General features: G+C 37.3%; 1 protein-coding gene across 1 annotated transcript in view; it reads left to right on the forward strand.

Annotated features, from left to right (window-relative positions):
* slc7a14a (solute carrier family 7 member 14a) overlaps positions 1–27,046 on the forward strand; it is a 49,740-nt gene extending 22,694 nt beyond the window's left edge. The window contains exons 4-10 of the mRNA XM_047345432.1: positions 739–956; positions 2,015–2,161; positions 13,416–13,624; positions 13,722–13,869; positions 16,737–17,232; positions 17,314–17,550; positions 18,495–27,046. Of these exons, the coding sequence (XP_047201388.1) occupies positions 739–956; positions 2,015–2,161; positions 13,416–13,624; positions 13,722–13,869; positions 16,737–17,232; positions 17,314–17,550; positions 18,495–18,793 (1,754 nt within the window). The 3' untranslated portion in view covers positions 18,794–27,046. The remainder of the gene's footprint in view (positions 1–738; positions 957–2,014; positions 2,162–13,415; positions 13,625–13,721; positions 13,870–16,736; positions 17,233–17,313; positions 17,551–18,494) is intronic.
* Positions 27,047–27,415: the final 369 nt, after the last annotated feature.

Genomic DNA, 27,415 nt, shown 5'->3' on the forward strand with positions numbered 1-27,415 from the left:
TAAGGATTCATTTAAATCATTATTTATCCAGGTGGAATAATTAACAACACACAAATATTAAGCTTTGCCAATAAATTTTTTTTATAATGCACACAAGGTCAAAATTGCACGATCATCTTAATGCCTATGGATTAAATGAAAAGTTGGATTTGTTTTATTGCCAAATATAGTATATGTTTTATCATGCACACATTAGAACATATGGCTGTCATTTTGTGATGTTTTAATTTTATTGCCTTGCTAGTGAGCTAAATACAAGTTTAAGCTTTTGAATTAAACAACAGTTTGAATTGATGGTAAATATTTTTTTGTGAATTTAAAAATCTACTGCTGGAACTTTCAATCTCCAAATTTCTTTTAGGAATTTATTACCTCTATTCCGTTTATTGTTCAGCATAAAATATCCATGTTTCTACTGTCTGCAAAGGTTGCGAATCTATCACAGGGCAACACAGGGATACACAAGACAAACAACTACCCATACACATACTCAGACCAAAGGGGAGTTCAGAGAGACCAGGTAACCTAACATACATATGCTTGAACCTTTGGAGGAAGCCGGAGTCTCGAGAGTAAACCCAGGCATGGATTAGAAGAGCAAGTACATAAAACATAAAACATTTTTGATCTTTTTATTTAGTATGTGGGATCTTTATTCTAGTTGTCACCAAAGTTGCTAAATGAAATACATGCATACATGTTTATGCTTTGAGGAATGTGTGTGTGTCTTATTTCTAGGTAAAGGGGAACAGTCATACCCAGATCTGCTGGCGCTGCTGATAGCTTTGCTGGTGACAGCGATAGTGGCTTTGGGAGTGAAGAACTCTGTTGGCTTCAACAATGCGCTGAACATCATCAACCTCATCGTGTGGGTGTTCATAATGATTGCTGGGCTGTTCTTTGTCAACGGAGAGAACTGGGATGAAGGGAGATTCCTGCCCTTTGGCTGGTCAGGGGTATGCATGCATGCACTCACAGCAACAAATATTGGCACCTCTGGTAAAGATGTGTAAAAAGCCTTACAATAAATTAATCTTGTAATGCAGGGGCATGATTTCAAACTGAAATAATTAAATAATTTTGAAAAATCCCACCTTTACTTATAGTGGATTTTTATATTTTGAATATATATTTGTAGTATTAAATAATGTTTTTACAAAATCACCTGAAGCACCATTAATGGTACCCCTAACAGTTTACTGAAAATACTTGAGTTTCTAGAAGCCTGTAATTGGTAATCAATGACTTTCTGCTTAATTAGTTTACAGATTTGTTGTGACACAGAAGCCGTTTTTTTTAGCCTCTAGAAAATAGGCTAGACGAGGTACCACAGTTACAATGCCACCATGCATACTTAGGAGGATGGGAAGGAAGGTAACAAATCGTCAAAGCTCACAGTTAGGGAACTGCAGCAGAGTAGTATTTTTATGTCACAGAATCTCCATAGCAGCATGAGACTATTTGCCAATTGGTTCTTTGACAACAATGACAACAATGCTTAAAAAAAAAGTATTTTCCACAACAGGAAAACATGTGGAAAAGCACCTCATGCACACTGTTAAGAATGCTGGTGGATACGTTATGTCACAGGTCTCTTTCTCTTCCAAAAGCATGGGAACTTTGAGAGATTGCATAGCATCATAAACCTTTTGAAATACCAGGAGGTTTTAAATAAAATCATTAAACTGAGAATCACTAGGTCTTGCAAGAGGGTAATGATCCAAAACATCTAGCTATGGGCTGTCCCATTTAAAGGGCTAACAACTATCATGCCACTTGTGATTTTATTTTTACACTCATTTCCTTACAAGGGATTTGGTTAGTTTCACATAATAAATAAAACTCAAATTAAGGCTGGAGTTAAAAAATATTTTTAGCTATTTTATTTTAAGGCTTTTTAAAATTGTTTACCAGGGTCCATCAATGTGTCTCACACTGTGTATATAATCCAAAATGTTCAAGCACATCTTTTCCTATTCTTTTAATGAGTTATGGTTTCTATGGTGCGGTGCAGGTAATGCAGGGTGCAGCCACCTGCTTTTATGCCTTCATCGGGTTTGACATCATTGCTACAACAGGAGAAGAGGCCAAAAGCCCCAACACCTCCATCCCCTACGCCATCACTGCCTCGCTCATCACCTGCCTCACTGCCTATGTCTCCGTGAGTTACTTCAATTTGTAATTTATTCTTTTTAATCTCATTTTGGACTCAATTTTTGCTTTAGTTTTTTTTTCATAAAGCATCACTGTGAGTTTGAAATGTGTAGCTTTAAGTGTTTGCTATGTATTCATATTAATGTGACTCAATTACTTCATGAAATGATTTTCTGTATATGATCACATCATTTATATAATAAAAACTTGCTTTTTCTTTTTTAACAGTCTTCATTCTACCTTCTTGTACAGTCATGTGAAAAATAGGACAGCTCATAGAAGTTAGGACAACCTACTTTATAATAACTAGTCTTGCCCCACTTTGTTAAAACAAAAGGTGGTTAGATTAGGGGGTGAGAAGAACCCCCTTGTAGATGGCTACAAGAAGTATCTCACTTCATGTAGCCATGTACCAGTCTGACATCAGTCTGAGCAAAGGTTTTCTTAGAGGTTTCCTGCGTGTACTGCCTATTTCAAATCACTCCACTGCAAGGGCGTTTTTAGGGTCTTGAAACATTGGGGGCTTTAGCCCAGACCCAAATATTTTAATTTTCATAAGACAGTGGCACGTTTCTAAGTCATTTAACGTTAAAATAACATAGGACATGTTGTACCAATTCTCTTTCTAGACAGGGTTTTGATTGAATGTAAATTATTGTGAATCAAACAAAAACGTTTACAATAATTGTACTTGTTTTTTGTTTTTTTTTAGAAGCTGAATGAAGGAGAAACAGAGTTTAGGATTAATTAAAAAACATTTTGCTGAAGCAGAAATTGACACATTTTGTTGTATTTAGAAGAAAAAACCTAATCTAAATTTTTGCTGACAAAAATGTGTTCTTACACTCAGAGATATTTACTATGGGCCAAAAAAAGGTGCTTCTTTTCTCATCTATGGAAATGACCTTTTTAAATGTTACACTCTCATCCAAATGTTTCACTCCTGAGGCTCCATGGTCTTAATTTTTTACATTTCAAAAAATATAAAGCTGACTTATTTAAAACTTAGTCAAACGGTACGATCCTAAAACCACATTTATTTAAACTATATGGGGTTCCATTAGAGCCACAAATATGTTTATGTGTCTATGTATATGTATATGTGCTGTGCTCATGTCTATGTACGCTGTGTGTGTGAGGTGCTAATGTTAAGTGTATATGTTAGATGCTTATGTTAGCCCCCTCCCCCCCCCCCCCCCCCCTCCAAAAAAACCCAACAAAACAGATGGGGGTAGTCATTATATACGGAGAGCTCATTAATTCAAAATGAAAAGAAATACTATTATAATTATTCATAAATACTCCGTCCAATAAATAAATGTCCCCGTGAAATAAAACAAAATATATAATAGAAATAATCTTTTTTTAGTTTGTCAGGTATTTACTTACTTCCAGATTTATGCATTTAAGATTTATTTTGCAATTTATTTCAAGATTACTCTGTTTAATAATGGTATTTTATTTTTTGATACTTTTAGTTAGTAAAGCTACTTTAGGTATTTCTGGGACTTTTATTTTTTAACCCCATTGTGTCTAGCAATCTTCAATGAAAATCCATGCTCTACATCAGAGATCTTCAACATGGAGGTGACACCATATCTGTACTTTGGCAACCCCACACTGGAATAAAATAAAAACAGTTGGGGAAAGTCACTATAGGCTTTATTTGCAAGAATATGTTCCTTAAAATAATGAAATAAATCCAGAACCAAAACTGCTCATCTCACAAATTACAAACATTTTGCAACCATAACTGACAATCATGAAAATAACTTTTATTCATTTTAACTGAAAATGCATTATTTTATTTTATATCGCAGACAAACTTAAACTGATGTCTATAAAACTAACCTTTGACCTCAAACACTAGAACAACAACAAAAAAAGTAAATCAAGTTTGATTCTAAAGGAATCCAAACGTTGGAGCCTGTATCAGGCCAGACTCCATGTAGAGCACAAAGCTGTCAGGTCTGGTGGATGGGGAGGCGCAGAGTGACCTCGCAGGTGTTCGCCTCTGGATAAAGTTTTCTACTGCCATCATCACATTGAAGAAACTTAATGGTTGGACGTCGGGGAAACCCAAGTGGGGGGATTGAGTTCAATCCTGAAACAAACACTAATATTTGTTGCAGTGTCACTGGTCGCGATCCTCTATAAAAAGTAAAACACAGAAAGTAAAAAATGTTACATTGACATTATACTGTGGTTTCTAAGTGTCCTAATTATCAATTGATTCTTTAACTGGTTTCATAACAATAACTACATACATGAGAAAGGCCGGACATTAAAACAGGGATGGCATTTACAGTAAAGTAATTTTGATATTTAAGTATTGATCTTTTAATGCACTAAATCTACAAATATCTTCTGAGCAATGCAATACCTGTATGTTGAGTAAACAATAAAACACTACCTCCACTCCAGCTGTAAGCATGAAATCTAACACAGTTCATTACAAAATAGAAAAGTCATTATCAAAGATTAATTCTAATTAGGCACGCTCATCAAATGCCTGAAGGAAAACTAGGGTATAATTGAAGCATCCAATGTGAAGCCATGCCATCCACCTCAATCAGCCAGTCATTCCTAAACATGACTGTTTGGTTCTGTGCTCTGCGCCTCTTGCTTCCTGGTTCAGCAAAAGATACACTGAAAAGATCCAGGAGGTCCTGGAGCTGAAGGGCTTTGGGTCCACCCACAAATAGTGGTTCCAGTTCCTCTATGTGGCTTCTTATTTTTTCAGCAAGGCATTCATCCCATCCACAAATCTAACCAAACAGAAGAAAGCAAGGCACCTTGTGTTAGTTTTCATATATGACCTGGCAAGAATAACTTAAAATGTCTTGCTGTTTCCCCTTTGGCAAAGTAATTTAAAGGAAATACAAGGTGTAGCAGAATATATAAATTAGAAACCTAAACATAACATTCATATCATAACGTTCCTGCTTGAAGCAGAACATATAAGACATATACAGAACATATAAAATGTAAACATGTAAAACATGTAAAATCTCTCTTTGAAGTCATTAAAAGAGTGTTTACCAAAGAAAAGCTCTTACTTATGTTCAATTGCATAAATTTAAATGGGCCATCTCATTTTCCCACTTTGACATAAAACAAAATATTTAAGATCAAATATAAAATTTTGTTTTTGTTTACTGCTCCAAAGCTTTCTGTGTCCTTCCTTCGACATATGCCCTTAGAGCTTGTTGTGTAAAGTACTCCTTTTCATCCAGACTTCGGAGACCCGCAGAGCAGCCGAGAAGACAAAGAGAACCTGAAGCCTCCGCTTCTGCCAGAGTGTCTGCAGTTATTACCTGTGTAACAGCAAATGGGGAAAAAATAAACATACACTTAATTTGAGCCATTCAAGGAAGCTTATTTGGATGACCAAATGTGATATTTGTGAGCAATTTCAGTTCCAATATGTCATGACCCCACAGCTTATAGACTTTTCTTCAATATCTTCCTGGTCTCATACTCAGTTTACCCAAATATAACAGTATTACCTACCCTTTGCAGTTGCTCCTGCAGTTCCGTCATCCACCTCTTCAAGAGTGACTGGGGGTGTTGGACGACTGGCTATGCTGTGGTATAATCGCCGGGAATAAAATAAGGGCTTGATTCCTCCATGGACAAGGGCCACACTTATCATTTGTCCCAGATTCCTGTAGTCGCCATTATCTACACCTAAAAAATTTAATTGAAACCACCAAACACATGGACACAAGAAAACAGTTTGTCAGAATTGACATCACAGTGCCAAAATGTTAAAAACAAGCAAGTGACTTCAAATCGTATGATAGTGTGGCATACTCCGAGACACCAAGGACAGATTCTTGTTGTAGTCAGTGCCATTAAAAAAAGAGCTGTCTTTTATTTCTGTGATTTGCAGACGAAGGAACTCCCTGGTTGGCCCCCCATCATCCAGAGCTCCTTCTGGTACCCCGGCAGTGTCGACAAAGGTAACATTGAGCCTATGCCAAGGAGAAAATCTTCTTTTGAATGCTCTAAAAGCACTTTCAAGAGTCCCTCATAAGAGTCCCTCATCACATTGACATAGTTCTCCTGCTTTTAGAGCATTCAAAAGAAGATTTTCTCCTTGGCATAGGCTCAATGTTACCTTTGTCGACACTGCCGGGGTACCAGAAGGAGCTCTGGATGATGGGGGGCCAACCAGGGAGTTCCTTCGTCTGCAAATCACAGAAATAAAAGACAGCTCTTTTTTTAATGGCACTGACTACAACAAGAATCTGTCCTTGGTGTCTCGGAGTATGCCACACTATCATACGATTTGAAGTCACTTGCTTGTTTTTAACATTTTGGCACTGTGATGTCAATTCTGACAAACTGTTTTCTTGTGTCCATGTGTTTGGTGGTTTCAATTAAATTTTTTAGGTGTAGATAATGGCGACTACAGGAATCTGGGACAAATGATAAGTGTGGCCCTTGTCCATGGAGGAATCAAGCCCTTATTTTATTCCCGGCGATTATACCACAGCATAGCCAGTCGTCCAACACCCCCAGTCACTCTTGAAGAGGTGGATGACGGAACTGCAGGAGCAACTGCAAAGGGTAGGTAATACTGTTATATTTGGGTAAACTGAGTATGAGACCAGGAAGATATTGAAGAAAAGTCTATAAGCTGTGGGGTCATGACATATTGGAACTGAAATTGCTCACAAATATCACATTTGGTCATCCAAATAAGCTTCCTTGAATGGCTAAAATTAAGTGTATGTTTATTTTTTCCCCATTTGCTGTTACACAGGTAATAACTGCAGACACTCTGGCAGAAGCGGAGGCTTCAGGTTCTCTTTGTCTTCTTGGCTGCTCTGCGGGTCTCCGAAGTCTGGATGAAAAGGAGTACTTTACACAACAAGCTCTAAGGGCATATGTCGAAGGAAGGACACAGAAAGCTTTGGAGCAGTAAACAAAAACAAAATTTTATATTTGATCTTAAATATTTTGTTTTATGTCAAAGTGGGAAAATGAGATGGCCCATTTAAATTTATGCAATTGAACATAAGTAAGAGCTTTTCTTTGGTAAACACTCTTTTAATGACTTCAAAGAGAGATTTTACATGTTTTACATGTTTACATTTTATATGTTCTGTATATGTCTTATATGTTCTGCTTCAAGCAGGAACGTTATGATATGAATGTTATGTTTAGGTTTCTAATTTATATATTCTGCTACACCTTGTATTTCCTTTAAATTACTTTGCCAAAGGGGAAACAGCAAGACATTTTAAGTTATTCTTGCCAGGTCATATATGAAAACTAACACAAGGTGCCTTGCTTTCTTCTGTTTGGTTAGATTTGTGGATGGGATGAATGCCATGGGCCTTGCTGAAAAAATAAGAAGCCACATAGAGGAACTGGAACCACTATTTGTGGGTGGACCCAAAGCCCTTCAGCTCCAGGACCTCCTGGATCTTTTCAGTGTATCTTTTGCTGAACCAGGAAGCAAGAGGCGCAGAGCACAGAACCAAACAGTCATGTTTAGGAATGACTGGCTGATTGAGGTGGATGGCATGGCTTCACATTGGATGCTTCAATTATACCCTAGTTTTCCTTCAGGCATTTGATGAGCGTGCCTAATTAGAATTAATCTTTGATAATGACTTTTCTATTTTGTAATGAACTGTGTTAGATTTCATGCTTACAGCTGGAGTGGAGGTAGTGTTTTATTGTTTACTCAACATACAGGTATTGCATTGCTCAGAAGATATTTGTAGATTTAGTGCATTAAAAGATCAATACTTAAATATCAAAATTACTTTACTGTAAATGCCATCCCTGTTTTAATGTCCGGCCTTTCTCATGTATGTAGTTATTGTTATGAAACCAGTTAAAGAATCAATTGATAATTAGGACACTTAGAAACCACAGTATAATGTCAATGTAACATTTTTTACTTTCTGTGTTTTACTTTTTATAGAGGATCGCGACCAGTGACACTGCAACAAATATTAGTGTTTGTTTCAGGATTGAACTCAATCCCCCCACTTGGGTTTCCCCGACGTCCAACCATTGAGTTTCTTCAATGTGATGATGGCAGTAGAAAACTTTATCCAGAGGCGAACACCTGCGAGGTCACTCTGCGCCTCCCCATCCACCAGACCTATGACAGCTTTGTGCACTACATGGAGTCTGGCCTGATACAGGCTCCAACGTTTGGATTCCTTTAGAATCAAACTTGATTTACTTTTTTTGTTGTTGTTCTAGTGTGTGAGGTCAAAGGTTAGTTTTATAGACATCAGTTTAAGTTTGTCTGCGATAGAAAATAAAATAATGCATTTTCAGTTAAAATGAATAAAAGTTATTTTCATGATTGTCAGTTATGGTTGCAAAATGTTTGTAATTTGTGAGATGAGCAGTTTTGGTTGTGGATTTATTTCATTATTTTAAGGAACATATTCTTGCAAATAAAGCCTATAGTGACTTTCCCCAACTGTTTTTATTTTATTCCAGTGTGGGGTTGCCAAAGTACAGATATGGTGTCACCTCCATGTTAAAGATCTCTGATGTAGAGCATGGATTTTCATTGAAGATTGCTAGACACAATGGGGTTAAAAAATAAAAGTCCCAGAAATACCTAAAGTAGCTTTACTAACTAAAAGTATCAAAAAATAAAATACCATTATTAAACAGAGTAATCTTGAAATAAATTGCAAAATAAATCTTAAATGCATAAATCTGGAAGTAAGTAAATACCTGACAAACTAAAAAAAGATTATTTCTATTATATATTTTGTTTTATTTCACGGGGACATTTATTTATTGGACGGAGTATTTATGAATAATTATAATAGTATTTCTTTTCATTTTGAATTAATGAGCTCTCCGTATATAATGACTACCCCATCTGTTTTGTTGGGTTTTTTTGGAGGGGGGGGGGGGCTAACATAAGCATCTAACATATACACTTAACATTAGCACCTCACACACACAGCGTACATAGACATGAGCACAGCACATATACATATACATAGACACATAAACATATACATAGACACGTATACATATTTGTGGCACTAATGGAACCCCATAAGTGTATGCTAAGAGTTTTCCAAACATTTGATTAAGATTGTTCCTTCTTACATGAACCTGTACTGTTTTACTGCCATCTTTTCAGCCCTTCATTCCACTTATGAAGAAATGTGGCCTGCCAATATAATAAATGAAACATTTACAGCAGAATGTGTTGTTCTCCACTGAGCATGTGAGACATGAGTTAAGTTCTAACTATTTAACACTTTAAGAGAGAAATGGGTGTTAAGTTGTGGTGTTTGAAACATAACATAGAGTCTCATCCTGGACCTTTTTATGGACTGTAATCTTTTTTTCTGTTATTAGTATTAATATTACAGTTATTAATAACTGTATACATATGGTGTGAATATCTTGCCTTGAGTAATCCTGTATCTTTGTTTAATTAGTTTATATAATATCATGTGTTATTCAGAAAAATAACACAGTTAACTACACCTGTGATTAATTTCTATGATTTTTATTTCTCATACTGAACCTTTAAACAAGATGTATGTTTAGAATCAGCACAGAAGATATGAAAAAGAAGCCTTTCTTCTATATCTTAGTGGCAGCAGTAGATATTGTCCCGGTATATTCAGCAACAATTTATTCTTTCTACGTGTAGAACTGGACTATAGGACTGGCTGCAGCAATGAGATGCAATGTTATGATCTGAAGAACCTTTTTAATGTGTTTAGTAACTTTTATTTTGACTGAACTAAAGGACCAGATATTTTTCACATCATGACTAATCCGGCTAGAAGCTCACAGAGAGGATTCCTACTGTTTTCTATCATGGCCAGGCCATTTAACTTTACATGTAGCTCAAATGAAAGTCTCGAACATGACCCTGATGATGCTCATTAGAGTAAACCTCTGCATCATGTCTTGCTGGGTGAACAAGTGATTAGCTGTAACTTACGATCAGGCCATTCTGAGTCAGCATTCAGGTTTTATTGCTAATTTAAGCCTGAGTTATGCTGCTCTGCTTCCACCTGTTCCTGTGCGCAAACACGCACCAGACTCAGCTCTCCGTTTGGCTCCGAGGTTGCTCTCAAATAAGCCCTGTTCGAGGCGCCCAGTGTAACTTTTGTGCACGTATTTGCGCAGTCGCGATGCCGTCTGTGTGCGCAAATAATTTATTATTTTTTGTCTTGTAACTCATTCCCAGGTTAGGTGAAGCGGGCAGTGATCATATGGAGCACAACAGAAACAAATCATTTTGTTTTTTAGATAAAAGTGTGAAATGCAATGCCATTTTGTGGCTTAGTGCATCGTTTCAATACTTCTTAATTTTGTTTTTTAAGAGATCCAGGGCTATTCAGAAAACATCTGGGGCTTCAGGCCCGGAAGCCAAGTTCTAACGACGCACCTGATCCGCTGCACCTCAATGAGATCAAGATCTGAACTTTAACTCAACCTAGGACTTTCCCTTTCTTTCTTCTCAGCCAGTCCATGGTGACCCATACTGGTAGTTTTGTTGTTGTCATGTTGCAGCATTCAGTTCTGCTTCAGCATTAATAATTTTTTTACATATGGTCTCTCATTTTACTCCAGCACCCTCTGATACACAGTAGATTTCATGATGGGCCAGGTTCTGCTACAGAAAAGCATCCCAAACCATGACATTTCCATCTCCTTGCCTCACAGTTGGTTTTAGATTGTTTCCCTGAAATACTGTAACTATCCTCTATGCTGATGTAATAATTTATTTTTAGATTCATCTGTTCAAAGTCCAGATTTTTGTGTTTTTTCTAGCAAACTTCAGTCTGACCTTTAAGTTCTTTTTAGTAAGCAAGGTTTTCTCCTCACACTGCCACCATTAAAATGAACCCATTGCCGCCTCTTTCCGATTTCATCTGCATGCACCGTTGGTGTGATGAATTTTAGTATTTCTGAAGACTTCTTTTAGCATGTTGCGATTTGAATTTAAGATAAACTTGCTTAGGCAACCAGACCTGGGAATGTTGGCACTTGTTTTGCATGTCCTCCACTTATTCAGGAGTTTCTGTACAGGGAAATGACTGATCTCAAATTCTTTTGAGATTTTTTGATTTCCTTACCGGACTCGTAATCTCCTTTCTGAAGGCCTGGCAGCTATTTTCATATCACCATGATTTTCCCTCTCACTTCAAAAGCCGGGAGCACAATACACTAAAGTCAAAATGCTGAGTGTGGATATTCTAATCATCTGCCTCTGATGTTATATGTCTGTGTGTGTTTTGGTCATTTTTAATGGAATTAAAATAGCCTAAATCGCCTTTATTCCTCATCAGTGTTTCTTTTTTTTGTATTACATTTTACAGAAATAAATTGGAAAGTCTTCATTTTTTAACTTTAAATACACACCAGTCAAACGTCTGAAACCTTGTCGTTCAATGGTTTGTCTTTATTTTTATTACTACATCTGGGAACTCCTTTAAGACTGTTGTTAAATCATTTCAGGTAAGCACCTCATGAAGCTCATCGTGAGAATGCAAAGCAGCAATCAAAGCAAAGGGGGCTATTTTGTTGAATCTAAAGTATAAAAGATATTTTGAGTAATTCCCTCTGATGGACTGGCAACCTGTCCAGGATGTGTTCTGCCATTTGCCCAATGACCCCTGGAGACAGGCACCAGACCAACAAACAAAGCAATATACTACTTCCAATTTTAATTACATTTTATTTTTAATCCTGAACTTCACACCTGAATTTCAGCTTTTCTTTCAGTTCTTATTGGCCATCTCATGAATACAAACTGAGGTTGTCCCAAATGTGGCTTACCTAATGGAGAGATGAAAAGATCCTCTCTCTACATTTGAACTGTGGGAGAGTATATCTGGTCCACAATCCTTATGTAGTCAACTCAGACAAAATTAAGTTTGCCTTGTACTTGAGTGGTTGTCTCTGCGGGTTCTGTGGAATAGCAGCCAATTAAAACTCAAAAGTTACCTGAAGCAAAAGTTGCATCAACTTTAGCTGTCTTCTCCTTGTCACATCAGCTTCTCCACATCACCCCTTCTCTGTGCTCTAAATTGTTTTTACTCTATTTTTAACCTCTGCCTTTCTTTGATCTGTCTCAAACTCTTGGCATCTTGGAGAAACCTTCCTGCTCCCATGAGGATCCTGTAGCTACTAAAGCTCATTTTCTAGACTTAATTAAGTGTTGACTCCCTTCTCTGGTAACACTGATTTTTCAATATGCTTGACTGAAAGACTGTAAAGCAAACCCCTTCATCCATGATGGCCCAACTCCTTTCCTCCAGTTTTTTCACTTATGTGTTTTATATGTATTTCTTTACATCCTTGCTTTTTAGTTATTGCCAGAGCAAATTAGTTCAAAATGCCTGTCAGGGACAAACTGTTCTTTTAAAAAAAGACCCAATTTGACAGTAAAAACACTCTAAATGCCATTTATTAGGCTTGACGATTAATGCCTTGTTTCTGGCAACACATACAGGCCTTTTAAAATAAATACTTTCAAATGTTGGTCGCTTTGTCAATATTGATTGGTTTGAAGGTGGAGAAGGTATGTGCTGGTGTAAATGAAAAGAACGATCACGGAAACACCCATAACATACAACTTGGGTGAACATGTTTTCCTATAACTGAAATATTTTAGAATACATTATGACAACAGTGCTGTAATTTTTAATCCAACATTTATTTATCCCCATAAAGCTATTAATAGATTCTAAAGAGAGCTGTGGTGAACATTTTGTTCATGGCATTTCCTCTCAGGGGCTAAATCTTTTACTGAAAGACATTCCTCTATTTCATGTGTGTGTGTGTGGTCTGTCTTTTTAATCACTCTCTCTTTTTTGTAGCAGTTATGCAAATCCAGCTCTGTTGAAGCACAGCAACTGTGACAGATGGCCCCTGCATGATTACACACACCACACACAAGGACAAAAACATGGGCACATGCACACACTCAGAACCAAACCCAATAAGAGAGAGAAACATAACTTGAGCTCAACACAATATTTCTGTTAAGCCAAATGTATGAATATAGTTCTCATTTAGTAGCCACTAAAGTCTAAATATTTGTGTGATAACAAAATGCACTTTAGTCAAACCAAGAAAAAAGTTCAGGTTTTATAAAAAATTTGATAATTTGTTACTCCACCTTTGTATTTATTTTTAAATATAAAATGTGTTAATGTCCTCATCTTTGTCAAAAGATAAAAATTTTGGCATTCTCGGTAACAAGCAACACCATATTTGTGCCTTTCCCTCAGGTCTCTGTGATACTAACACTGATGGTCCCATACAATGAAATAGATGCAGACGCCCCGCTAATGGAGATGTTTTCGATGCATGGCTGTATGTTTGCAAAGTACATAGTTGCTGTGGGGTCCATAGCTGGGCTGACTGTTTCCCTGCTGGGATCCTTGTTCCCCATGCCCAGGGTCATCTACGCCATGGCAGGAGATGGTCTCCTGTTTAAGTAAGTATATGCTCTTACGTTATTATTTTGAATTTTCATATCAGAAAAAATGTCATATCATGTGTATCTGAGCCTGACTTTATACCACTGTGTGTAGGTTCCTGGCCAGTGTTTCTTCATACACAGAGACCCCTGCTGTGGCTTGTGTGGTGTCTGGATTTCTGGCCTCCCTTTTGTCCCTTCTGGTCAGCCTCAGAGACCTCATAGAGATGATGTCCATAGGCACTTTGCTGGCCTATACTCTAGTGAGTGATGAATACTGGTGCTGGAAAATATTTTACCTGTGGTAGGGATGGGTAGCATCTGACCACAAATGAAAATGCATTCTTTTTCTGCTTCATCCTTCTTAAATTTAATTTCTTTAACTGCTTTGGGGTCTAAAGCTGGCCTGACTTATACATGACTGTGTTGCAAAAGTATTCATCCCCTTGTACTTTTTCTGCATTTTGTCAAACTTCAGGGAATTTTATTGGTATTTTCTTGTGATAAGCCAGCTCAAAGTACTGCAAAAAGGCACAATTTTAAAATGTTTGCATTCATATTCAGAGCCTTTTACTCTGTTAGCCTTAAATAAAATCCAGGTCATCCAACTGCCTTCAGAAATAATCTAATTAGTAAATCCATCCATGTTTATTTTATCATGAAGGCTAAGGAAGACAGGAGATAGGTCAGGGAAATACATGTGGAGACATTTAAAGCACGCTAAGGTTGTAAAACAATAGCAAACAATAAAATAATAACAAGCATTGAAAATCTCTGGGAGCACTATTCAGTGCATCGTCAACAAATGGAAAGTTGCCATTACAAACCTACAAGGCTATAGCTGCTCATTTAAATTGACAGGCTGGGCAAGGAGAGCATTTACCAGATAATCAACCAAGAGCCCCATGGCAACTGGAGGAGCTGCAAAAATTGACAGCTCAGGTGGGAGAATCTTTTGACAGTACAACTATCAGTCGTGCACTTTGCAAATCTGGCCTTTCGAAAGAGTGGTAAGAAGAAAGTAATTGTTGAAAGCAAGCTGTAGGAAATCGTATTTGACATTTGGTATAAACCACATACAGGTCCTTCTCAAAATATTAGCATATTGTGATAAAGTTCATTATTTTCATTAATGTAATGATGAAAATTTAACATTCATATATTTTAGATTCATTGCACACTAACTGAAATATTTCAGGTCTTTTATTGTCTTAATACGGATGATTGTGGCATACAGCTCATGAAAACCCAAAATTCATATCTCACAAAATTAGCATATTTCATCCGACCAATAAAATAAAAGTGTTTTTAATACAAAAAACGTCAATCTTCAAATAATCATGTACAGTTATGCACTCAATACTTGGTCGGGAATCCTTTTGCAGAAATGACTGCTTCAATGTGGCGTGGCATGGAGGCAATCAGCCTGTGGCACTGCTGAGGTCTTATGGAGGCCCAGGATGCTTCGATAGCAGCCTTTAGCTCATCCAGAGTGTTGGGTCTTGAGTCTCTCAACGTTTTCTTCACAATATCCCACAGATTCTCGAGGGGGTTCAGGTCAGGAGAGTTGGCAGGCCAATTGAGCACAGTGATACCATGGTCAGTAAACCATTTACCAGTGGTTTTGGCACTGTGAGCAGGTACCAGGTCATGCTGAAAAATGAAATCTTCATCTCCATAAAGCTTTTCAGCAGATGGAAGCATGAAGTGCTCCAAAATCTCCTGATAGCTAGCTGCATTGACCCTGCCCTTGATAAAACACAGTGGACCAACACCAGCAGCTGACACGGCACCCCAGACCATCACTGACTGTGGGTACTTGACACTGGACTTCTGGCATTTTGGCATTTCCTTCTCCCCAGTCTTCCTCCAGACTCTGGCACCTTGATTTCCGAATGACATGCAGAATTTGCTTTCATCCGAAAAAAGTACTTTGGACCACTGAGCAACAGTCCAGTGCTGCGTCTCTGTAGCCCAGGTCAGGCGCTTCTGCCGCTGTTTCTGGTTCAAAAGTGGCTTGACCTGGGGAATGCGGCACCTGTAGCCCATTTCCTGCACACGCCTGTGCACGGTGGCTCTGGATGTTTCTACTCCAGACTCAGTCCACTGCTTCCGCAGGTCCCCCAAGGTCTGGAATCGGCCCTTCTCCACAATCTTCCTCAGGGTCCTGTCACCTCTTCTCGTTGTGCAGCGTTTTCTGCCACACTTTTTCCTTCCCACAGACTTCCCACTGAGGTGCCTTGATACAGCACTCTGGGAACAGCCTATTTGTTCAGAAATGTCTTTCTGTGTCTTACTCTCTTGCTTGAGGGTGTCAATAGTGGCCTTCTGGACAGCAGTCAGGTCGGCAGTCTTACCCATGATTGGGGTTTTGAGTGATGAACCAGGCTGGGAGTTTTAAAGACCTCAGGAATCTTTTGCAGGTGTTTAGAGTTAACTTGTTGATTCAGATGATTAGGTTCATAGCTTGTTTAGAGACCCTTTTAATGATATGCTAATTTTGTGAGATAGGAATTTTGGGTTTTCATGAGCTGTATGCCAAAATCATCCGTATTAAGACAATAAAAGACCTGAAATATTTCAGTTAGTGTGCAATGAATCTAAAATATATGAATGTTAAATTTTCATCATGACATTATGGAAAATAATGAACTTTATCACAATATGCTAATATTTTGAGAAGGACCTGTACAACCACAGCTAGCTGATTGAATGGCCCAGTCAAAGTCCAAACTTAAATCCAGCCTAAAACCTGGCAATTATGTGCTACTTTGTGTTGGTCTATCACATAGATTTCAGTAAAATACACTGAAGTTTAGAATTTTAACATGCCAAAATGTGTGTATGTAGAACTTTTTTTAGGATCTGTATGCGAAGTAAGCCGAGTTCTGTTGAAATGGTGACAGTATGATCTTAATGGGGTCAGGAAAAAATCTGCAACATTCAGATGTAATGCTTTGAACCAAATGCAGAATAATTTCAGTATGTGTATGTGTTAGCTTTAGAGCCAATAAAAATACATGCTTAAGTAGTGGGAACACGACTGCACAAAGCATGCACAAAACATTCTTAGTGTTTGATTTCTGAATATTAAAGAAAAAAAACATCTTTTTCTTTCTCATATGCACAGGTGAGCCTTTGCGTGCTCCTCTTACGTTACCAACCTGAGGGCGACATCCACGGCTTTGTAAACTTCCTCTCCGAGGAACAGACTAAGAAGAGGAAGGAGGGCGTTCTGGCTGAGTGCGAGAAAGACGCCTGCTCGCCAACCAGCGAGGCCGACGAGTACGGAGGCGCGCCCACAAACACCTGCGGGGCCAAAAACTTACCATCGCTGGGTGACAACGAGATGCTGATTGGAAAACCGGATAAAAATGCATACAGCGCCACCCATCCCAACTATGGCACAGTGGATATGACAACAGGCATTGAAGCAGAGGAGTCAGAAGGAGGGATGTCCCGGCGGCTCAAGAAGCTGATCGGACCTCACTACTATACGTTAAGAATCCGTCTTGGCCTCCCTGGAAAAATGGACAGGCCAACTCCAGTCACAGGGAAAACCGTCACTGTGTGTGTGCTACTGCTGTTCATCTTGTTCTTTGCTTTCTGCTCCTTCATCATTTTTGGTGAGAACAAATCAGTAACACCTTACAGCAAGTTACAAGGGTACTGCATCATCCATTCACTCTTTCTTCCTTCTGTTTCAGGAGCGAACTGTATTACGGAGGGTCGTTGGTGGGCCTTACTGCTATTAATCTCCCTCATAATCTTCATTGCCCTACTGATCTTCATCATTCTCCAGCAGCCAGAAAACCCTAAGAGGCTGCCTTATATGGCCCCCTGCGTGCCGTTCGTACCTGCTTCGGCCATGCTGGTCAATATCTACCTCATGCTTAAGCTATCTGCCATTACTTGGATTCGGTTTTCAATCTGGTGCCTCGTTGGTAAGCAACATCTTTCCAAAGAGTTTGTTTGCCAGGAAAGGTTTGTGACAGACAGAATACAGTTTTCATCCAGGACAGATGAGAACCAAGTTTTGGTTTTAAGCAATAACTGCTAAAATTACCTTTATTAACAAAAGGAAATATTTATCTAGTGGTTCACTTTGCCAAGAAAGCCTAACATTTGTTTTTTGGTTTTTAGCAGGAAAGAAGTAGTAGTTTTTTTTTTTTTTTTTCCATTTCTTCATTTGTAAGCTTCTTTGTTAATCTGTGCAGCTCTTCCTGTTTTAATAGTATTGAGAAAAAACCTTGGGGGTTGCAGGTCTTGTTGTTCTCTCTTGCTATTCATGCAGCTCCTTGTCTGACCAAAGCACCTTCTTCCACCTGTTTGTGGCATGCATTATTTTAATTAGGGTATCGGAGTAAAAGGAGAAAAGTCTAAAATCTCAGCAAACTTTGAAATCTGTGCTTCACAAATACGTGGTATTTTATGTTGGCCACATAAAATCCAAATATATTACATTGAAATTTTTTATGTTTGTTGTAAAAATTTGAATTTTATAAAATTTGTATAAAAATGTGTTTATGTGAGTACGTTTTTACAGGTTTTTACACAGACATAGAAAAACAGGACTACATTAGCAAAATATGCAAAATGTTTCATCTGTTGCATCCTTCTTTAAAAGTGTCTAAATTAATTAAAATAAATAAAATTAAAAGTAATGCAAAAAATGTAGTTTTATCTTTACAGTCATGAAAGATCACCATTGGATTGAATAAAAGTTAACAATGCCTTATTGTGCACACTTTGTTTCAGTCTCCAAGTTTGTGTCTGAGCAAAGCATTTTAGACATCAGTGGAAAAGTTGAACTTTCTGCGTACTTTTTCATATGCTGTCTCACATTGTTTCCTTTTTGTTTAGTGAGATGTATTTATGTATCCTTCAGGTGTGCTCATCTACTTTGGCTACGGCATGTGGAACAGCACCTTGGAGATCACCGCCCGGGAGAACGAAGTGCACGCCTCCACCTACCAGCGCTACGATCAGGGCGTGGACGAGGGCTTCTGCGGCTTTGACGACGACTTCTACCCGCCCACCACTGACACCTGGGGTGCACTCGAGGAGGAATCAGGGGCGACCCCACCTTCAAAGGCAAAACCAGAAAATGATGGGATTTCATCAAAAGGTGGAGGCAGAACCATTGCTAACAATGGCCTTGCGGAGGAGGACCCAATGGATTTCTAATGGGACTGAATTCTGTGTTAAATTGAATGTACTGCCTTGTCTGCTGCCTGGGGTGGGGGGGGGGGGGTCATATGTGAGTGTATGACTGATTGTGGGTGTGTGAGTATGTCTGCATGCTTGCACGAGTGTATTTATTTTATGTATCAATCCCTAGGGCTAGATTGTGTTTGTGTGTTGGAACAGTTTGTCTTTTATCATTCTCAACTACGCTTGGCATGCTGCCCCCACACAAATGCAGACATAAATGTCTTCACACTTTTAGAGATTCAGGCTCTTCAGTCAACCTCCCAAACAAAGGAAAGCATGTGAAAAAAGTGCAAACAAAGTGAAAGATAAGATATAATGTGTTTTAGTGATGAAGTGAAGAAATTACATGCTGTACTGAGCATATTTGTAACTGTTTAGTCAAGAACTTTGGCATAGGAGAGAAAAGGGTGATGGGAGTGGAATGATGAGTCAGCAACTGTCTTCCTGTTCCAGCACAGGCAGACAGACAGGAAAGTGTAATGACAGTACGATAAATACAAATGCCTTCCTATGGCAAAGTCTAACTTTGCCTGTTAACATTTTTTTGTACAAAAATCTGGAAAAACTTTAAAATATATTCCTAAACCTAAATTAAACATCTAGCCTGAGGGGTTTTACCAGGGATTTGGGGTAATGGGTGTTGATGTTTTCTGTGACAACTAGTACTTGGACTTTGCTTGTAATAGTGCCTTCATCTACTGTGTTTGTTTTCTGGTTGTGTCAGTTCTCTACTTTGATTTTGCCAGTGTACATGTGTGGTCTTTCGTACTGTGCCTTGCAAAAGTAGTCATATATCTTAAACTTGTTCATATGCAGACTTCAACCTATTTTATTGGGATTTAATGTGAGACCAACACAAAGTAACAGTTGTATTCAAACCATTCAATTGTAGCTCTGGTTGGAGATTAAAATTGTTTTCTTTCTGGAAGGTGAACCTCTTCCCTTTGGCCTCATATCTGTGGAAGCCTTTAACAGGTTTTCTTCCAGGTTTCCTATATTTCACTCCTAAAGAAAACAATTCCCATAGCATAACGCTGCCACCAACATCATTCACCATGGGGTGTGTTTAGAATAATGCTCAGGATAGAAGTTTACCTATAGACAAAAATGTTTCATTTTGGTCTCATCTGACCAGCACACCCTCTTCCACATGTTTGGTGTGTTCCTTACAAGACTGATGGCAAACTCCTAATGAGACCTCCTACTGGTTACTTTTAAAAATAGTTCCTTCTTTCCGCTTTTTCATAAAAGCCACATTTGTGAAGTTTAAAGTTAATAGTGGTAATGTGATAATATCCTCCTACCTGAAATATGGATTTCTGCAGCTGCTTCTAAGACTCTTTGCTGCTTCTGTGATTAATACTGACCTGCCAGTTTAGATGGATAGCCATATCTTCATAGGTTTGCAGCTGTGTCGTACTATTTCCATTTTTGGATGATGGATTAATCTGTGTAATCGTAAAATGCTCAAGATATTATCTACCAAACTGTGCTTTAATCTTTTTTATAACTTTATCTCTGATCTGCCTGGTGTTTTTGTTGGTCTTCATGATGCTTTTTGTTTCTTCATGTTCTATAACAAGGCCTTCAGAGAACAGCTGTTTGTAAACTAAGATTAAATTACAAAGGCTGGGTCCATTTACTAATTAGATGACTTTAGAAGGTGATTAACGGCGCTTATTTTCATTTATGGTTATTGGGGCTAAGAACAAATGGATGACAAACGTTTCAGATTTTTATTTTTTTTTAAGTTTACATTCCATTTCACAATAATAAACTGCTTTGTGTTGGTCCATCACATAAACTCTCATTAAAATACAGAAGGTTCGGTTTTGGTTTTAACATGACAAAATGTAAGAAGGTGTGCATACTTTTACATGGCACTGTACACTTTGTGCACTCAAACTCAGTCTTTATATATATATATTTTCTGTCTGTGTTTGAACAAAGTGGGCTCTTCAGATTTTTTTTTTAAAGTATGTTTGTTAGTTTTTCTATTATTCCCTTGCATGAAAATGAAATCAGTCCACTTGCAACCAAAAACAAATGTGCAATGAAAATTGCTCATCAGTTTACCTTAATTTAGATTTAGATTAGACTTAGTAGATAAACAGAAAGAGAACATAGGTTGAATCGTAGTTGGCAACCTGCTGTGTTTATAGAAATGAAAGTCATGCCGTTTTTTTCAGTCTTTTCTGTGTGTCTTTTGTATCCCAGCCTCTGAGGTTCTTTCTCTGTGTTCTTACACCTGTAAGAAATTTATTTTCTCTATAATTTTGAAACATTTAAATTGTTACCTTTTGGCTATCTTATATACTAGTGAGGAGAAAAGAAAAGCTGAAATCGAATCCTTCCTATTCATAATCTCTTCTCTCCTCTGCTCCACCTTCATGGTTTTCCTTTAGTTTATTGCTACAAATTTCCACCACTAATTTTCTCCTCCAGCTCAACTCTTCCATCATCCATTTACCATTTTACTCCTCTCTTGATGTCAATCGGGCTGTGTCATCAGGAAGTAACCTCTCCGACTCGCAAGTAATAGACCACCAAAGATTGGCTTGCCTTCTGGAAATGTAACAGCGATCTGCTCATGATCTGTTGATCCACAATTTGATTTAATTGTGTCTGCTATTTGTCATCTAATTTGTCACCAGAGTACTTATTTCACTCCTTTTCAGTTTTTATTTATGTTGCATACGCCAACAGTATCAGATGTTGCAACATCCTAAAGATATTTAATTATTGCATTCAAAACATGGGCTTGTTGTTACAGTTAAAAAAGACAAGACAAGCACTAGTTAGAAAAAGAGCTTTACATAAAAAGGCATTGTGAAACATATGCAGAGATATTTCTATATAGTGAGTTGGATTTTTACAAACACCAAATAGCACACTGTTATGCTATCTCACTGGGGGTGGGGATGCTCCTTCAACTGCTTCTGGTGCTGCTGTCTGACCTGATTGTTGCTGTCCCTCTACCTTTTCCTTGCGCCCCTCTGTTGCTGCATTAGTCCCTATTAGGGAAGCCTTATTTGTCTAATGCACTAAATCTAAGGATGCCACGCTAACCATCCCCCCCCCCCCCCCCCCCTCACCCAGCCTCTCCTTGTATCACAATCATCAAAACTATGAAAAATAAAGATCCTTTCCTTGCAGTTCTGGAATATCATATGTTAAAGGTACTTGCAAATAAACATAGCTTTGTGTTGCATGAACTTACTGTCATAGCTAAATGGGGCTTGTCAATGCTAAGGATGAAACATCAAAATGATCTAGTTTATTGCAAGGTCTGGCTTTTCTTATTGATAAACATTTTTAAAGAAAATATAAAACAAATCAGCAGAAAATAACTGTAAAATCTTATTTTCAAAAAGACTGAATACATCAGAAATGAACATAATCTGAGGTCATGATGAGTTATCCATTATTTCTGTTACACAAGTACTCTCAAAGAAATTGTACAGATTCAAACATACATTTTCTTTTATTGTATATTACCCAGCAAGGGGTGGTTGTTATAACGATGAGATTGTGAACAATTAGAATTTGTTATCGTTCTGCTAAAGCAGATTCTTTTACACTTTTTAACTTTTGTTCTGTCTTTAGCTTCTTCAGCTTACATATTAGGTTTAATGGAAATAGAGGCAGAATGAAACAGATGTGAAAAAAACCCTATGGCTTTAATGCTGTTGTGGCTTTGAAAGCCAGAGAAAGCATGTATGGTATGGTATGGTAAGCATATTATGGTTTTAGTTCTGTTACACTCTGGATATCCTTTGCACATGTAGGTGCAAACTATAGGTTTTTAAAAATGTCCACTTTAAAGAGGTCTTTTTAATATTTCAGTTTTTGGCACCAATAGTGGGTTTTGTGTGGACATTAGCTGCAAACGGTTCAGAAACTCTCCATTTTGCAAAATATATGGGGTAGTTTTGCAAGGCCTCATTTTCCTGTTTCCTTTCAGCTTCAAAGGATAGTTTCTATGTACAGTTGTTGTTATGCAGCAGTTATTTGAATTATCTGGTAAAGATTTTTTAAATGCTTTAAAATGACAGAAAAATGCATTTGAACTGTATATGCAATGCAGCATCACACATGCTTTGTCACATACTCATTAAAAAGCCAGTCAAAGTGGGAGTTGTTTAAACCACTATAGAGCCCTGAATCTGAAATATAGCTCTGTATTTAGGACTTCAGATCAGCACAAAGAAGACTTTATGAAGATATATTTGTCCTCACTCAACCTGGAGGGAAGCAACATGAGAAGTTCTCTACCTCCAGGTGGCTAGGGTCTGATATATCAGTTTAACTTGCTACCAGCTTTTCAGATCTCCTGGGCTACCGGGATAATAGGGCTTTTTGGCCTAAAGCAGTTTTAGGAGAGTTTGTTTTATAGTGTCAAGACAGTTGATAAACTGAGACACTAGTTCCTTCAAACCTTCACCATTATAGGCTCAAGCATTTGTATACCGAGCCTTAAACCTATGATAGCATATTTTCCAAAGCAAAAACATGTTATAAAAACCACAGGCTCAATTCTAGGTGTGAAATGATGAAAAATATTACTACTACTACTGCTAATATTAGCTTTTAATTTTAATCTTGGTACCATGAGATGACATCAAATAGAAAACATCAACTAGATTACATCCGATTGATAACTGTTATGATTGATAACTGATAAACTGATAACTGATAAATTTGAACACACTCATCACGAATGAACACACTGATCATTTTAGAATATTTACATACAGTTATTTCCCCACTAAGTAGCAAAAGTGCACTTTACTTGAGTGTTGCTTCTGTCTACCTTGGTAAACAAGTCTTAAGTATGTGCTTATTAACTGTCAATTGTGCCTAACACAAATTGACAAGTTAGAACAGAATAGAAATAACCTTTTTTTTCCTCAACTCAGGTGTACCAGCACTAAAATGAGAGGCAAGTTGTTCAGATTCAAATTACACGCAGATTCAGAGAAGTTTAAACGTTTAAAAACAGAAAGCAAGAATGAGAGACAGTACAGTAAGGGCAAATTTACTGCATAAGAAAAAAATAGCATATTGAGAGTCCAAGAAATGTGCAACTGGATATATATATTATAAAAATGTACATGTGCATGTATATTTGTGCATAAAAAAGAGCAACTGACTAAAAGAAATGGACAAACTGTGCAAATAACAGCAGATATGTAAACACATTGTGTTTGTTGGCAGTGGTGATGACTATAAAGTCTAACAGCCACTGGGAGGAAGGATCTGTGGTAATGCCTTTTTATGCTCCAAGAATGCAGCAGTCTGTCATTGAAGGAGCTCTCCTTCATTGATTTGGCAAACTGAATAAAATCTGCTTAGAAATGTTCTCCGACCTAAATGCTCTATGCTTTTTCTTTAACAGCTATAATTTTGCATAGGAACATTTGATAAAATCTTGATTTTATTGTAAACAAATATGATTTGATATTTTGAATATATCACCCACCCTACATGACCAAATCACTTCCCTTCTCTGTCCAAAACTTTCAATAGAATTAAATAACTTTCAATAGAATTGCAGTCACAGTCCAGTCAAAACAACCATGAAAATATTTTTGATTTCATGTCTCAGATTTCGGACTGTACAGTCATCTTTAAATTTTTTTTCTGTTTTGCGTATTTGAATAAAAGACCATGTGAATGCATGTGCAGTGCAGATGTATGTGATTTTGTGTTCCGATGTCCACTTGTGGTCCACGCCTGCGCCTAAATGTGACTGTCTGGTGAACGTTCAGCATGCTCCTGTGCACAAGGCTCAGTTTCTAAATATTGTTCTTGCATGTGGTTGCGGTAGACATTTGACAAATCCAAATTCAGGCTTTGTTCTTCTTTGCCTTGGAGCCCTGGTTTTAGTAATTTAGAGAGAGTGGTACAGGTAGTTTTTTTGTTTAGTTTTAAAAACTTTTTAGCTTCTAAAAACACTGCCTAGGATTCTTCTGTTTATGTTAATTGCATTAGTGTCTTTTTTTAAGGTTATTTTTAGGTTTTTTAACCTGAAATTTTAATTGGGTGTAAAATTGTTGTGGTAATAATTCACTTGTTCACTGAAAACCATGGCTCCGTTTGACAGAACTATGTAGCAAACAGTCTGATGCAAAGACTGACTCCCTTCACACCTTTCTCAGATATCTACAGTATAAAATGCTCACTTCCCGTATACACTCTGAAAACTGCTGCGTTTAAAAACAGCTCAGTGGAAGGAATTTTGCTCATCATCCACCATAATCTGGGTGGGTTTGTAGGTTTTACCTAGCATACTGGGTTAAGCTTGTAGACACGTAAAACATTGTGGTAGTGAATGGAAGTAGCTGAAAATCTCACTTTTCGGAGCATGATCAGTTTATGTTTTACCTTTGAAGATTTAACTGCTAACTGTTACAGTTAAGTAGCTATCACAGCATTATGTTGAGGACATTGATTTGCATGGTTAGTTTTCCCAAAGCATGTTGTTTGACTCTAAATGTCACTTCAAGCTAATGCTACATATGTGGTGGTAAGAAGGGAACTCCTGATACATTATCTGTTATTCATTTGGCTCAGACACTAAGAAAGAATTAGTCAGCTGCAGCTAATAATCATGGGTAAACACGTCAGTGGGAAGTATGGAGAGAGCAGTTGCTGATTTCATCTACACAATCCAGTTCTTTGGTTCAAGAGTGAATGTTGCACATAGCTTGCACTAGCTTGTGCTAACTACTAAGCAGGTAAAAGGTGAATATTAACTTAGGTGAACAAACTTGTTCTCTAGTGAACAAAAGTCCTTAACACAAACCACTGACACTGAAATTTTACATTCTAGTTCTTATTTCATCCAGTTGAATGATTTCAGTAAAGTCGGATCAGTACTTTGTGTAGTTCAGAATTTCCAATAAATACAACAAACTGGCCAACTAGTTTTTTGACCCGCTTGGTTAAACTACCCAACTTCTACCTAACAGCATAAATCCAGCCTTTGGGTTAAATAAATAACTCAGCAGTTTTTTGTGTGCATCTATCCTCTCAACCACAACCAAGCCAGAGAACATTTTTTTTCTCACTTTTCATTTACCGAAAGCTAGTTTCTTAATCTACAGTAGAGCTGACTTCTTTGTTATTATCAGCTTATAAACTATTTTACAACAAGGACATAATTTCTTTTATAAGAGAATCAGAAAACAAAAATGCAATGTTGGTTTTATTCACCAGCTATTATTTGCTGATGTTTTATCAAAATTATAAATTATTACTCCAGACTTCAGTGACTTTATTAGAGTAATTTGTCCTCCATGCAGATGTTCCAGATGAAAGTACAGTGATAAAGAAAGAGTGACTGAAAAAAAGAGTATTTTTCTACAGCTGTTTCCCATCTACAGGACCTCCTTGGATGGGTGTGCTGAGCTGAACTAGGTGGGGTTATTAGTCTGTACTTTATGAGTGTTTCTTTAATCATAAGGAGGCCTGGTATAAACTGCTAAAATATATTTTTGAATAAACTTAGTTTCTAGAAAGATAGAGCTAATTTGTAAGCGTTCCCTTGAATGTTTTTGAGTTGGTTGTAGATGTTCATAGGATTTAGATGGTTTAGGATGTTTAAAATAGAAGAAAATGTTGAAATTATTTTATTACCAATCTATAAGAGCTAAACTACAAAGAAATAATCAAAAATATTGCCGCTGTTGCTTTTAAAGTCAGCTACTCTGTGTTTATTTTGTGTTGGAGAAAGAATGCCATGTACATGTTCTATGTTTGGAGGCAAGTGTCCAGTCCATGTGTGTTAGAGTTGTTGAGATTGGCTTCCCTTGGATTGACTAAATATTTTGTTGCTATTCTGTGAATTTGCCACAAACCTGTATACTATTGCTGTGTTGGTTTTTGATAGTTTCTTTCAAATGTGTGATTACTTTTTCTCCTGGTTTGCACTGTTTTTTCTGAACTGTTATTATTGCTTCCATGTATCAATGAAAAGTTATTTATTGCAAAAACTAAACAGAGGTTTGTTAATTTATTAACATATGCAATAAATGGAGACATACAGTCACAGAATGAAAAACACACCCTCTTTAAGTACTAGTGATTCACATACAGTTGAAAACCAGATGGTTGCATGCATTATTTAAAAAGGCATGTTTTTAGTTATCACTGTCTGATGTTAATTCAGACTAAACATTTCCTGTCCAAGGTCAGGTAGGATTAAAGTTTTTGCAAAGTTTCTTCTGCTTGTTATGCTGTCATTTAGAAATAATTTTGGTAATCATAAATTATCCAAAACAGGAAACATTTTGTCTTATTTAATGTCTATAGGGAGGAAAGAATTTGGCTGTGTGTATTTATATTCAGTGCATTTAAACATCTGATTTCAGCTGCATCAGAACAAAATGAAAAACATGTGTAGTAGGTTCTAATATTTAAATCTCACCTCAGATGTATGAACATACAACACAGAGAGAGTCCTAACTGTCATTGTTAATTAAACTATAATGAAGCCAAAATATAAAAAGCTGTGTCTGCAAAAAAAGTACACCCATACAGCCTCCAAATGATTTAAGAACAGGCATAGCAGCCAGCAGCTGTTAAACAAAT

Source organism: Girardinichthys multiradiatus, chromosome 19 (assembly GCF_021462225.1).
Source record: "Girardinichthys multiradiatus isolate DD_20200921_A chromosome 19, DD_fGirMul_XY1, whole genome shotgun sequence".
NCBI lineage: Eukaryota > Metazoa > Chordata > Actinopteri > Cyprinodontiformes > Goodeidae > Girardinichthys > Girardinichthys multiradiatus.